At 31.0% G+C, this 14,340-nt stretch overlaps 1 protein-coding gene across 1 annotated transcript in view; it reads right to left on the bottom strand.

The window, feature by feature from the left end:
- The window catches only part of LOC127737934 (uncharacterized), a 48,328-nt gene that overhangs the window by 25,905 nt on the left and 8,083 nt on the right, over positions 1–14,340 (bottom strand). Inside the window, exons 5-6 of the mRNA XM_052248895.1 lie at positions 13,176–13,301; positions 1,925–1,999 (exon numbers count right to left, since the gene is read on the bottom strand). Of these exons, the coding sequence (XP_052104855.1) occupies positions 1,925–1,999; positions 13,176–13,301 (201 nt within the window). The remainder of the gene's footprint in view (positions 1–1,924; positions 2,000–13,175; positions 13,302–14,340) is intronic.

Raw genomic sequence — 14,340 nt, forward strand, 5'->3', positions numbered from 1 at the left:
TTGTTACTTGGATGGAGAGTTGTCTCATTGGCACTCATACCACATCTTCCTATATCTTTATATATGTGTGTGTGTGTGTGTGTGTGTGTGCATGAACATCGTATTAACCAATAAATAAGTTTGGAATTAAGTACGATAACATTTTATTGTGTTCATGCTACTAGCGGATATGTATTTGTTCTGATGCGTAGGTGGCTTGAGCTTTTTCCGTGCAATATTTGTGTAATGACAAAACAGTTTGTGTATACATATCGTAGTTTGTACTCTCTTCAAGGGATTTAAATCACAACAAAGACGTATTTACTGTAACGTAAACTGCTTAGTCAGATTTGAATTGAATATACAGGAATTTCGATAATCTTAGTTCCGAATAGATTTATTTTACTTTCTATCCTTAAAAACTCTATAAACACAAGTAGAGAATTTCTGCTGATTTTGTACTAGTTTTCTAGGTTAAACCTAGAATATTTACTTTGCGTTCGATAACGACTTATAAATCATTTATGATGGTAATTTCTATGGTGATTTCCTTTAAAAAGACCAGAACAATTTACCAATCCGCTATTGTATAATGCTTTATTACTGGAAATGTATCATCGGTGAATTAACCAAGATTACTAGTAACATGATAAGGGTTACAAGTGGTTCATGAACAACTGCTAACCCTTTTGAAAGATATTAGTTCAACCCCGACCTTTTAAAGCGTAAATCTCCAGTTTATGCTATCGAAACGCATAACAACAGACATGACATTTCATTTTGCTTTGATTAATTCACCATTTCTGATACGTGTGCTATACACCAAATTCTGATTAGACTCTCTGTTTAGATATCTAATCGCACTTTGTATTTTGCATTTACAAATTTTATTTTTATAATGCGTTTTGTACTTTGGCAAACAAGTTTAATTGATTTGAAAATAACGAAAGTACGATCCGCGCAAATGTTTCTCCGAATTTAAGAATACCTATGTCACGTGCTTGTGTCGTTTTGTACGAATGATATCGCACATTATTCTTTTCTCAAGAGCTTCGAAAAATCACTGCCATAAAAGTGTCAGTGTCGAAGTTATTCAAGTCAACTTTTTTCTGTTCAATCACCATTACCACTTTGTGTATAAAAAGAAGATGCGGTATGATTGCCAATGAGACAACTCTCCACAAGATACCAAATGACACAGAAATTAACAACTATATGTCATCGTACGGTGTCTTTTTGTCTGAAGTTATCATTATGGTTCATTAAGATGTATATCAACTTTAAGTTGAAAGTAACTTATTTCTAGTGTGTTGTCGTAAATTGGTCTGCATTGCGTTATATAAGGCTTATATTACACTATTTGTACAGACAGAAGCTTCAAGTTTAAATGGCATTTAATAAAAATCTAGTAGCCGTCCTGAACTTGATGTGAGTTGTGAGATTTTGTTCCGTGTTAAATGCTTCAATATCACTTAAGATAATGAACAGGAATATAAGGAGATGGATATGATTGCCCGTAAGTATTTCAGAGTCCAAGTGACAAGTTATAAATGATTCGTGTTTTACCAAATTAATTTTTTGTCATCGTAATACAGTTTAAAATTATATATACGTTATGTATTACTTGCGTCGGGACAATTTTTTTCCAGATTTTACCGTCTTCAAGTCGTTATTTTTATTTAGTTATTAAAACAATTTTAAAGAAAAGGAGAAGTATCACTCATGCCGTAGCATCGAGCTTGCTTCTTGGCTGTAGTTGCTAATTTGACGATTTAACCAATAATTATTTCTAACTGACTTCAATGTGTTGGTTACTTTTTCTACACTCGTAGTAAATTTAAATCGTGGTGACTTGATTTTAGATTTTATGCAGTTATGATAATATTCTTATTCATATAAGCTGTAATGATGGCAAAACCTGTAAGTGAATATATTAATAATGTACCTTGGTTTGTGTCTTTGAACGTTGATCTTATAAGTCATGTTGATACTTTGGACATTTTCATAATCGTTTACTTTGCTATAAAATAAACAGTGTGTTAAATTTTCCCATTGCTTTCAATCAATAAAAGCATGTTTTGTTTTACATATTTCAACATTACGATACTAACAGTTTCTTGCAATACATTGCACTTCACTTATTCTAAATTGGTAACCAGAATTTGATCAGGATATCTGTCAAGATAAAGATTATAAAAGATTTAAAAGATTTCATAAGACATTAAGGTGCGACAAGTAATTCATCGCAAAGGAGTTAACATGCCAAAGGATAATTCTGAAACCAAAAGACAAACAACAGCATACAAAACACATCATAGAAAACAAGAGTCTGAGCAACACGAATCCCAAAAAAACGAAGGTGATATCAGGTGCTCCGGAAGGTTAAGCAAATCCTGCTCTAATTGTGGCACCCGTCGATGATATTCTCCTTAGAGGTTTTCCATTAAGATTTTGTTTTCTTCAATTATTCTCAAGGAGTACAGCCTTATGCTATATATTTATAAGATTTTGAAAAATCCTGCAGAATATAGAATAAGAAATATCCCAGTGATAGAATAAACTCATCATAGAATGTTCCCTCCTTTTACATAATGTGAACGATTCGGTGAAGTATCAACACCTCTCTTTGTCGTTTATTTTAATTAGTATGAAAGACATTCTTACAAAATTTGGTTGAACTAACTTTAATAATAGGTGCTCATTTTTGATAAGTGCAAATTTATCCACCTAATATAGCCTGCAAATCAAGTACATGTAGTAATATATATATTTGAAAAACCATAGACAGTTACGAATTATATGTTCTCAAACAATGTTGTACATATTAGGTTTTTGTACTTTATATAATAACATTACCGGTACCAAATAACTACACCAGCTCTCGAATTTCAACAATTAATGTTTTTATGGTGATGATCGAGGTAAAAAAGAATTAAAAGTCCAAAACCTTATACAAACGTTGAACAGATGTTTAAACCAAAAAGGGGACCAAATGTAAAACATAACAACTTACTAGTAGACAAGAAAAAGGAGCTATGCATAAGGTTGATAATTCCTAAAATTCAAATGATTTTCAAAATTGTATCAGATAAAAATTTTAAAAAAAAAACATGTCCGTTTTTTCATACTTGTATCGAAGCTGGTTAAGCCGGCCACTAACAGTCTACCTACCCATTAGAAGTAGTTTCAATAATGGTAGCACTTTTACTGCACAATATTTTGACAATGTATATCTCTTTAGTGTTATAAGATACCATTATACTTTCTGTAGAAATATTCTTTGAAAATTAAATTCGATATGTGCTATAGATTCAAAATAAATTATATCATTAAAGGCGTTCGATTGACTGATAGGCTATACAGCTGTTGTAAATATAGCTTTCGATCAAATCGTAAATCAAAACCATGAGCACCTGTGTAGGCTGAGCTCACCGTATTTGATGGCCACATCCACAAAACTGTTTTAAGAATAATATTGGAAGTACAATCCAAAGGATAATTTTAATCACTGTCGGCAGATTGGAATAAAAATGTTGAATTGAAAGTAAGTATAACAATAAAAGAAATGTTATGATAAGCACTAACTTTGCAAAAAGTAGTCCCAGTTTAAGACATAGTGCATCCTCTTCGGTTCACCAATTTAACATTAAGTTAAGTTATTGCATGCTAGTCATTTCGTTACTAATTCCCTCGTTGAAAACCGAATTATTGATTTAAGTTCGAATCGGATGTTGCAAAACAATTTTCGAAAATAATCCAAACTGAATGATAAAAAGTGAGCATAAAAAAACTACACTGTTCATGCTGAAAAACAGAGTAATACTTCTTAATTCAAACTTGTTAATGAAAAGCCAAGCACAAAGACAAGTTTTCTAATTCAGTTTAAATAGTCTTGAACACATGTTCCATTAATTGTATCATAAAGTATATTATTCTTATCCGAAAATGGTTGATTGTTTCCCTATCTTTTGTTTTAATATATAATTCCATTAATTGTACCATAAAACCAATTGTATTTGCTAATTGAAAACAAAGCTGAATAAAATAATTTAAGACAGCAGAGGAGATAATTCTGTTTTAATTGGTTATTGCTAAGACTTAAATAAAGAGTGAGCTATTTATACTGTAATTTATGATATCTCTAGTCTGGTCAAAGGGTCAGAGTGTCCTACTTAATTAAACGATAAATTGTTGAAATTAGATAACATGTTTTCACGTGCAGAGAAACTTCACTTATGAGCAGTGCATGATTGGATTTCATCTTTCTTATTGGTCAATGATCTTGCGGGGTCAGCACGAGTTCACGTGTAAAAAGTGCATTGTGATCACTTCCTTTTATCATCAGCATTTGATGTGTTAACTTGTGATTCTTATCAAACAATTTGTTAAAAATTATTTGTGAAATTTTTAATTTTATGGATAGTTTTGGACTGGAGTGATTTCCTTTTAGCAATTTGAGGTAAAATCGAACTATTCTTTTATTTTTAGCTATTTTATGCTTACATTCTAAACAAACGTACAGTAATTTTATTTACCATTCTTCCATTCGGATAGATCTCACGATTTTGATTTATGCAAAACACGTAGCAGTTGGTCAAATTCATTTATTTGTCAATCAGATAGTGCGTCAAATTAATTTTGGTGTTCGTGGCGACACTGCGCGTTTGCGATCAAAATGTAATTATTTACCATACTCATAAAAAATGATAGCTGATGATTAATCCGATGTTGTAATTTTACAAGTTACTGAATCCTTAATAGCATCATAATGTTTGCAGAACGTATATCCGCCTTATGTATCTATAGGAGACATGGTTCATTTAAATTAACTACAAATACAAATTGTATTGCATAATGATAATAATATCATACATGATAGAATGCAAAGTTACACACGTGTAAACGATTTATTCACGATTCCATACATTTAAACACTCTTATATGAAAGAGCAACCGTTTAAGTTTTAAGGCTAAGCTATTGTTTATTGTATTACAAACCCATTTGCCTTACTTGTTTGGGTAAGTTGACCGATATTTCAATTGGTGAAGAGAGCTTGGTTGCTCGTACTTATGACCTCTGGGTATTTCCTTTTGCAATTATGTTGTATTTAGTGTTCATTGTTTTATGCTATGTCACGAGCTCATGCTACTTTCGTAAAGCTCTTCACGGTGGTTTGTTTGGAGCTTATAATTTTGCAAGTTAGCCTAATCGCTATAATTGTTAGTATTTTAATGCATGCAGGTGTACCTTGTTTGCTTTATGTTAACGGTATAAAAAGGATATGTCACTTACCTACATCGCAACCTAATGCTTATTTATTACGAACCAATTTACCTGTCTTTGCCTGTTTAGGTAAGGTGGACTATATTTTAATTTTTGCAGAGGGCGTGGTTGTTTGTACTTGTGTCCTCAGTGTATTGTTTTTGCAGGGGTTGTGGTAGCTTGGTCTATGACCTCTGTGTATTTGCTTTTGTAAATATGTTAGTATGTAGTGGGTATTGTTTTATGCTTCGTCATGAAACTCATGCTACTTTTTTTGCAGAGGTCGTAGTAGCTTGGTCTATGACCTCTGTATTGTTTTATGCTTCGTCATGATACTCATGCTTCTTTTTTGTAGAGGTCGTAGTAGCTTGGTCTATGACCTCTGTATTGTTTTATGCTTCCTCATGAAACTCATGCTTCTTTTTTTGCAGAAGTCGTAGTAGCTTGGTCTATGACCTCTGTATTGTTTTATGCTTCGTCATGAAACTCATGCTACTTTTAATTATCATTTTGTCATGGTGATTGGTTTGGAATAAATTATTTTTGTAATCAATCCTTTTGCTACATACAAAATTGCCAGTATATTGAGACATGTAGCTAGAATAAAATGTTTGTCAGTTTATAATACATGTTTTTAATGTATTATTTTAATTATGTTTACTAGTATAATTCATCTACATGATATAGTTTGGGTTGCGATGAACGTAATTGATAATTTTTATGCCAATACTTATGCATTATAAGGTCGTTTGCTTTTACTTTATACTAGATTTATTATTAAAAATAACAATGGACAAAACATACTGATAATATTTAAAAGTTCATACTTTTCTTTTATTACATGATATATAAAAATCATTTCTGTTTAATGGTTGATTATTGAAAAAGAGGAAACTATGGTCATAATTAAATCATCGCATACTATTCCTTAACATGCGTTATGTTTGTGGTCCTAGAGTAAGATCTGGTTTGTTTTTTAATGAGAATTTGTAAGCCATTTTTCATCATTTTACATTTTGTTTATTTCATGCTTTAACTATGGACAAAAAAGCGCTGAGTCTGGTATTAATCTACGAAAGAACTTGTTCCCATTGAAGGAAATGTACCATAAAGTGTGATATCAATAACTTACATATACTTTCATATATCAGCGGTATGCCATACTTCCGATAATTCAAACATACGAATGCTGATGGGTTGCTGTTTCACTGACATTAATGACACATACCTAATTTCGAGATTAGAATTTTGATCCAGACGTGCGAGTCGTATCAACAAGAGTCCTTGACTAACCAAAGTCTACTTTGACTGTTTTATAAATACAAATTTACAAAATACAACTTCGATCAGCAATTGGATACACAACTGGACCCTAGTTCCAAGAAAGTCCAAAGCACCAATTGCTATTGTTCCACCATCTCTTTAAAGTTGGCTATGTCGTTAATTGTCTTGGACTCTCGTAACTATACAGCACTTAGTTTTAGAAGAAGGAAAACACAAAGACTTTTGCTGCAGTTCATGGATGGAATTGTCCTATCCGCGATTCAAGGATTGAAGTCAAATGCGTTTATAGAATCTTACAGCATAAAAAGAATTAAGTTAGTAACAGAACTTTATGCTCCAGCTGTTTTGGGTCAGTATTGCCTGACAAAACGTTTATGATCTTTATTTCATACAAATACAACTATATTGTTTTGGGTCAGCAATGCCTGCCAAAACGTTTTATGATCTTTATTTCATACAGTTACAACTGTCTTGTTTTGGGTCAGCATTGCCTGCAAAAACGTTTAATGATCTTTATTTCATACAATTACAACTGTCTTGTTTTGGGTCAGCATGCAATTTGCCTGACAAAACGTTTATTAGTATATGATCTTTAGTATTAAAATGCTAACTTCCGTTTTGAGTCAGTATTGCCTGCCAAAACGTTTATGATCTTTACTTCATATAACTACAACTATTTTGTTTTGGGTCAGCATTGCTGCCAAAACGGTTTATATGATCTTTAGTAATAAAATGCTATGCTTGTTTTTGGGTCAGTATTGCCTGCCTTAACGTTTATTCTCTTTATTTCATATAATTACAAACGTATCTTGTTTTGGGTCAGTATTGCCTGCCAAAACGTTTATGATCTTTATTTCATACGATTTGGGTCTTTATTGCCTGTCCTCCGGCTGATGCTGACTTTACACATTATTCAGACTGTCAATGCGGACATTTGATAGGCTACCATTAAATTGCCTTTTAATTTTATGGCTCAGTTTAACTTCCTATATGTATACATGGATTGTTCGTAAATCATGTTATGGTTTTTAATGTTGCCTATTTTATTCAAATTTGTAATTATTCAAATTATATATATATATATATATATATATATATACAAGTCTAAATTGAAAACAACGTTCAAACCTATGATTGCGTTGGATAAAAACCGCAATTTTTATACGTGTGCATGCAAAACAAATTTCTTGGTAGAGGGGTCTAAATACAGCACAAACAACATTTTCCAAAAGACCAAAAAAGTGAAAAAGTATATTTTAACAAAACGCATTTGACTAGCAGGTCGAACAACTGATGTTCTTAAACCCTGCTGACTGCCATTGGCGATTGCCAAATAAACGGATCACCAGATGTAGCAAAATGGATCTTATAATAATTTATTACCAAACAGAAAACAATAAACTTGCGGAAAAGATGGTATACCGCAAACATGGGTGCAAAAATGTGTACACCATATCCGGATTTCGACAATTAATGTCTCTTCAGTGATGTTAGGAATCGAAACGGTATTTGGAAGGCCATATAATTTACCTCAATTTAGGATAGACTGTCGAATTTTGAAAGAGTCGAAATAGGATGAACGGATCATATAAACCCGAAGGCAAATATAATACAAGCCCAAACGAAAAAATATAAACAAGTATAAATTGAAAACAACGTTCAAACCTATGATTGCGTTGAATAAAAACCGCAATTTTTATACGTGTGCATGCAAAACAAATTTCTTGGTAGAGGGGTCTAAATACAGCACAAACAACATTTTCCAAAAGACCAAAAAAGTGAAAAAGTATATTTTAACAAAACGCATTTGACTAGCAGGTCGAACAACTGATGTTCTTAAACCCTGCTGACTGCCATTGGCGATTGCCAAATAAACGGATCACCAGATGTAGCAAAATGGATCTTATAATAATTTATTACCAAATAGAATATATATATATATATCAAACACACTGAGATCCAGTGGGCATATATATTGTATGGTTGTCACTTGCTTAGACTTGTTTGTATGATATACTTATTTCTAGTGACTGTATAATGAATTGAATCATTATCCCATACGGTATATAAAAATTGTTGAGTTAGATTGCTGACAAATAACAAATACATTGTGTATTAAATAATAATATAACATCTTCACACGCTTAAAACACATGTCTTATGTCTATCTCTAGATTCGCCTTACGTGACAAGGTAACACTACGACTATTGAAGTTATATTTTTATATAGCGGATGTGTTCGTGTGGTCTAGAGCGCTGGACATGAGGCTAAGCGATTGGTGCTGTAGTGTATCAAAGGTGTGAGTTCGAATCCCGTTGAGGGACAAAAATTTGTCAGCATAAAAGTCTAATTCTAACACTGTTGGGTGTAATTTTCAGACTTATATAAATATTTGTATTAACCCTGTGTCTCAAACACACTAAGATCCAGTTAGCATATATATTGTATGGTTGTCACTTGCTTAGACTTGTTTGTATGATATACTTATTTCTAGTGACTGTATAATGAATTGAATCATTATCCCATACGGTATATAAAAATTGTTGAGTTAGATTGCTGACAAATAACAAATACATTGTGTATTAAATAATAATATAACATCTTCACACGCTTAAAACACATGTCTTATGTCTATCTCTAGATTCGCCTTACGTGACAAGGTAACACTACGACTATTGAAGTTATATTTTTATATAGCGGATGTGGTCGTGTGGTCTAGAGCGCTGGACATGAGGCTAAGCGATTGGTGCTGTAGTGTATCAAAGGTGTGAGTTCGAATCCCGTTGAGGGACAAAAATTTGTCAGCATAAAAGTCTAATTCTAACACTGTTGGGTGTAATTTTCAGACTTATATATATATATATATATATATATATATGAGCCTCGTCGGATAGAAATCGACCTTATGCAAGTGCACGTATACATGCACACGTGTAAGACTTTGATTGATTTTAGAACATTCAAATACAAAGCAAAAGATGAATTTGGGTCGGTTTTGTAGGGTTCTTATATCAACTCAATTTTTAAACAGTTATAGACTTTGCATAGAAATTTTTTTGACCCGAAATAAGTTAACAGATGTATTGACATTCATTTGCATAAGGTCGATTTCTATCCGACGCAGCTCATATATATATATATATATATATATAAAAGGACTTGATGGTTTATCCCAATGTTGTACTAAATGCTATGGTCTTTAAAGGTAAATCCATCACACACCAAAGTCTTTATATTTAACTAAACTGGTTATTATTTAAATGGGTTTTTCTCTTTCGAGAAAAATTTTAGAGTATGTGTCAAAAGTTATAAATATTTACTCGGTTAAAATTTACATCTTTTAACTTTCATCGCAAGGTAAATAGAAAATTAACGAAAAATCACTAAAAGCTGGAATATTATTTCAAAGATATTTTTCATTTTACAACTTTATTACGACCATACAATCATGACAATAAAAACCTTTTAAAATGTATTGCATTGGAATAACAGTATGTTCAGAATATGCTCTGAAGCATGCCAGGAAGAAAATGAAAATGAATATAAATTTATTTTATGTATAGCAATATATTTATTTTATATATTTATTTATTTATTTATCTTTATTAAATTTTTTTTTTTTTTTCAATAGAAAAATCAAATTCCTGATGTATATTAAGTTTGTTTTAAGTGTAAATTAAAAGTCCCCAAACTTATCAGTGCCGGATAAGTAAGTTTGGTGGATTCCTGTTATTTTTATAGTGATATTATCGGTATAAATTATTACTATTAATATTGAATGGTGGTATTCACCAGTTATTAAATTTCTAAAAAGCTGTATATTCAAGATTATGACTAAAGCTTAACTTTTTACCGAATCATGAGTTACGCAAAATATTCCTAAAGTCTCATATCAATTGGAATCACAACAAAAATAAATGAGAGTTGAAAAGGTCTTCATTAGATACTTATTTACTTATTTCAATTTGAACTTTTTCCTTTAGAAATTTATCTATGATCTTTATACAATTTCGATTGAAAAATGTCAAGTGTAGTACATGTATGAGGATCAGTTGCTCAGGATCCCATATAGAAATAGTTGGATATAAAACTTCGTTTTTAGAAAGGATCCAAGGCTTCGTAAAAATGTACTTCTATTTTGTTTGAAGATTTAAGATTAAAGATAAAGTTTCTGTTAATTAATGTACTAATTGTCTGTACTAAAATATTTAGGGGATACAATTATTTAAATGTCTAGATGTAAGACGAAATATGAATTCTGAAGCATATAATTAAAGACGATTATATTGTAATTTTATTGCTGTGGTCCTGATCGGGATAAGATTTACACATTTAATCATTTTCATCAGTAAGAGATAACTTAAAAGTAATATCTTGGTATATGATCATATGAACTTTTATAATTCTGCTCAATGTGGCAACGTTTTACAAAAGTAAAGTGTTATTTTTTGGTGTACATGTATGTGAATGTCATGCTTGTAAATTTTTTCAAGTTATATGTAAATTGTATTAACGTCGCCAGAGTCCTCGGGTGGGGGATCCACTCTTTCAGCCTAAGAGTAGATTTGTGGCAGATTTTTCTCCCCACCTTTGCTATTCTTTGTCATTTATTCAATTGATATGATATTAGTTGATGTAATTTCGTATTAATTATGTATTACTATTTCATATTATAAATGAACTTTTAGGTCAAATGTTTTATTTGCAAAATGTATTTTTTGCATTTTATGATTTTGAATAAATGACATTTTTTCGTCAGTTTAGTTTTTATATCATATAGCAAATCAAGCTCAGACTCTGGCCTCTGTATACATGTACATAGTATGTTTATGGTATCTAGCTGTCTGTTTTAAAACCAATTTTATTTGCTAATTGAAAATTAAGCTGAATAAAATAATTTAAGACAGCAGAGAAGATAATTCTGTTTTAATTGGTTATTACTAAGACTTAAATAAAGAGTGAGCTATTTATACTGTAAATTAATGATATCTCTAGTCTGGTCAAATGGTCAGAGTGTCCTACTTAATTAAACGATAAATTGTTGAAATTAGATAACATGTTTTCACATGCAGAGAAATTTCACTTATGACCAGTGCATGATTGGATTTCATCTTTCTTATTGGTCAATGATCTTGTGGGGTCAGCACGAGTTCGCGTGTAAGTGCATTGTGGTCATTTCCTTTTATCATCAGCATTTGATGTGTTAACTTGTGATTCTTATCAAACAATTTGTTGAAAATTCCCACCCACATACCTCCCTTAATGTTATCTTTTGGAGTAGATATGTATATATATTTATTTACGGTCAGATTTTTCTCCCCACCTTTGCTATTCCTTGTCATTTATTCAATTGATATGATATTAGCTGATGTAATTTCGTACTAATTATGTATTATTATTTCATATTATATATGAACTTTTATGTCAAATGTTTTATTTGCAAAATGTATTGTTTGCATTTCATGATTTTGAATAAATGACATTTTTTCGTCAGTTTAGTTTTAATATCATATAGCAAATCAAGCTCAGACTCTGGCCTGTGTATACATGTACATAGTATGTTTATGGTATCTAGATGTCTGTCTTAAAGTATATTATTCTTTTCCGAAAATGGTTGATTGTTTCCCTATCTTTTGTTTTAAAATATAATTGATTGTGTTATACATCCTTTCAGACGTATATTTTAATATATATATCGCCTCGAAGAGGGAGGTTTACAGTAATGGATGCACATTTCCGTACGTTCGTTTGCCCGTTACTAGTTTGGTTTCCCGATAATAATTAAAGTATTGCTTGACTAAATAATTATTTTTGAATAATGTCATGGAGCAAAACTACTGATGGAATTTGATGATTTTGACATGTACCATTCAAGAGTTATTCCTTTAGTTACCGTTTTTTTTTTGTCTTTTTCGGGTGATAATTAAAGTACCATTTGAAAAAGTCTTTTGAAATTTATAAACAATGTCATTGATCCTAAAATTTCAGTCAAGTTTGATATTTGCGATGGTTTTGACATTGATCGTTTAATAGTTATGCACTTATTTATCTTAAATTTTTATTTATTTCCAAGTGATAATGAAAGTACTGTTTGACTAAATCTATTTAGAGTTTAACAAAATGTTATTATATATAAAGTACAGCTCATGTTCAATTTGAATTTTGTTTTTTGTTTTTACTGTTTAAGGGGTTATCTGCAAGCGGGTTTATCCGTGACCAATAGATTGCCGAGTTCTAGTTTATTTTATGTATAATTTAATGTTATCTCTCTTCATAACGACCCGAAGCCTTATATACAGGGAAGTGGACATTTTGTCGCTCACATATCCACAAAGGAACTAATTATTTCAAAAGACATAAATCTAAATAATAGAAATGATGTCACGTAGGCTGTCTTTTAATTTTTGGTATTTTCCTTATTAACAATGATTAACGCAAACAATCATTTAACCGCTAGCGACATATGCTTGAGAATGAATGAAAACCCTTCATCAGAGTGATTTTTTTGCTATGTTTCCTACGTCAAAAATAATAGGTTTTTCTTGATCTTATGGCTTTGCAGATGACAGATTTTATAAACATATTTTTTCTTTATCTAAATGAGAGTAAAAATATTTAGTGAATATAACATGGCTTTTATTTTTATACCTCAGCACATGGACAACTGTTTTACTGTTTGGTTTATAACATCCATCTGTACAAATATTCCACCCGTTCTTTATTGATCCATGTCGACTTCGTTTAGCGCAAAAAAAATGTATTGTTGTTGTTATTCTATAATAAATAATAAAATGTGTTTATAAACAATAGAGAAAAATTAAGTAAGAGAGGAGACAATAAAATAACTCATATATAAGTATTCAGTTTAAAAAAAAAGTTTCATCAATGATAAATGTTCCCGGATGACATTTTAAATGATTCTGATATGACATAGTAGACATATTTGTGTTGTTAGTATGACACAATTCAAAAAACTCTTCTAATATTTTTTTTTGTGTGTTTTCAAACACCAGAAGAAAAAAAAATCTACAGATGAAATGATGAAATAACACATCGTCCGCATCCCAAGTCAAAATACATGGCACCAAATGTCGTCCTTCCAGTGAAGAAAATTCAATATCCGTAATGCTGCTAGAAAATTGCATTAATTAAAAAATCCTGATTATAATAAGTACTACTTACTGAAAAATGGCCGTAATATAAATATAAAAACTACCAAAATGTTTTGATATATAAATTCGTCATTCGGTTTAACTGTTGTAACGTTGTAAGATATTAAGACTTATATGATAATAGAATTGTTGATGGGGCTGCATTGTACTAATGTAAATATAATCATCTGGATCGGTTTATGGAATTTGAACATCGGTATACTACTGTAGCCTATGTTTATATACCTAGATGAGGGCGACAAGAAAAGGCAATACTCGACTAACAAAAGTTATTTTTTTATAAAAAGCCTAGTTGGCTGAGAAGTCTACGGCATATGACATAGTGCAGGTAGTGTTGCCTTGATGTCATATAAGCATGAATTTATATCCAGCTGAGGGAAAAACAAAATTTCAGACGAGGTATATTTTTGTGTGTATTTAGCCCTGCCTAAACCTACATTAACTTATGGGTAATTTTTGTCAGGACGATATATATTTATATTACTTCACAATCTAGTTTTCAAAATAACAAACATATAAAACAGCCACCGATTAGGTTCCTGACTTAAGATAAGAAAACTTGTTTTTTTTTTATATAAATAGCTCACCCCTTTAATCTCCACCAGTTAAGTGGCAAATGGCAAACAGATAATAGAAAAAAA

This window comes from Mytilus californianus, unplaced genomic scaffold, assembly GCF_021869535.1.
Source record: "Mytilus californianus isolate M0D057914Y unplaced genomic scaffold, xbMytCali1.0.p SCAF_4, whole genome shotgun sequence".
In the NCBI taxonomy this organism is placed as follows: Eukaryota; Metazoa; Mollusca; class Bivalvia; order Mytilida; family Mytilidae; genus Mytilus; species Mytilus californianus.